The 969-nt window shown below is 50.1% G+C and overlaps 1 protein-coding gene across 1 annotated transcript; it reads left to right on the forward strand.

The window, feature by feature from the left end:
- Positions 1-606: 606 nt before the first annotated feature.
- Positions 607-969, forward strand: DQ04_22641000 (putative UDP-Gal or UDP-GlcNAc-dependent glycosyltransferase; the record flags this gene model as incomplete). Its single annotated transcript, XM_009318112.1, has 1 exon — positions 607-969. A coding segment is annotated over one exon (363 nt), but the record flags the coding sequence as incomplete, so codon positions are not given.

The raw sequence follows: 969 nt of genomic DNA on the forward strand, positions 1-969 counted from the left end.
TGGTGGTTGTGGAAGATAGTTGGCGCCGTTTCTATTTTGCTCGTGATAGAACTGGCAGCCTTGTTATTAGGCCGATGTCATTGGTTATTCACCTCCCTCGTGAAAGTGACTACTTGACTCTAATGCAGATATTTGGCAACGGCACAAAGAAGAGAAGAAGTGTGTGGAAGAGACGAGGAACTGGAGTTATGAGATTTCATCGTTAAATAAATTTAAGACGGAACCATCGGATGGCTTTGCCTCATTCATGCTGTGTTTACCTTTTTATCTCCGTCGCTTTGTTCTAAAGGTCTTTTTTTTGCCTTTACTATGTGTTGCTTACTTGATTAACGTGTATGCTTGGTTTACGCTGTTGCTTATCATCAGTCGTCTTCTTTCCCCCGTGACGGTGGTGTCCCTCACTTTCGCCGAATGGCTGTCGCTGACGTGTGCTCGGTGTGACTCGCTGCGGGTTCTGGTTGAGCTCTCCTTCACGCCCTTCCTGCTGCTACACCTTGGTGTGACTACTTCTTCCTTCCTAACCTCTCACTGTAGTAGTGCACAGCGGTCATGGCGCAACGCCACCTTCAGTATGCCATTCGTATATGTGTCTGTTGCGTCTTTCTTATGATTGCAGTATTTGGTTTTCAATATACTTTTGTGAGACCTCTGCTTGAGCCTGATGAACTTCCACAAAGTGTACCGGCTAAAGGCACTGTGACGAATCCTCGCAGCGCACACGCCGCGTTTAACAGTGAGTCCCTGCAGTACGTCCCACGCAGTGTTGTGCGCACTTGGAAGAAGCGTGACTTCCTCATTGTGCTCGGCATCCCGTCCATCGATATGGATGTGAGGCGGAGGCGCCGTTATCTGCAGCGTACGTCGTGCTGGCGGTTCTCCGGTGTGGCGACGAGAGCAAACAACTTCAGCGGTGCGATGCTGGTGCTGTACGTACTGGCGCGGCACCCGTCGCACAACTTCACGTACTCC

Source organism: Trypanosoma grayi (assembly GCF_000691245.1).
Source record: "Trypanosoma grayi strain ANR4 Tgr_2264_V1, whole genome shotgun sequence".
Lineage (NCBI taxonomy): Eukaryota > Euglenozoa > Kinetoplastea > Trypanosomatida > Trypanosomatidae > Trypanosoma > Trypanosoma grayi.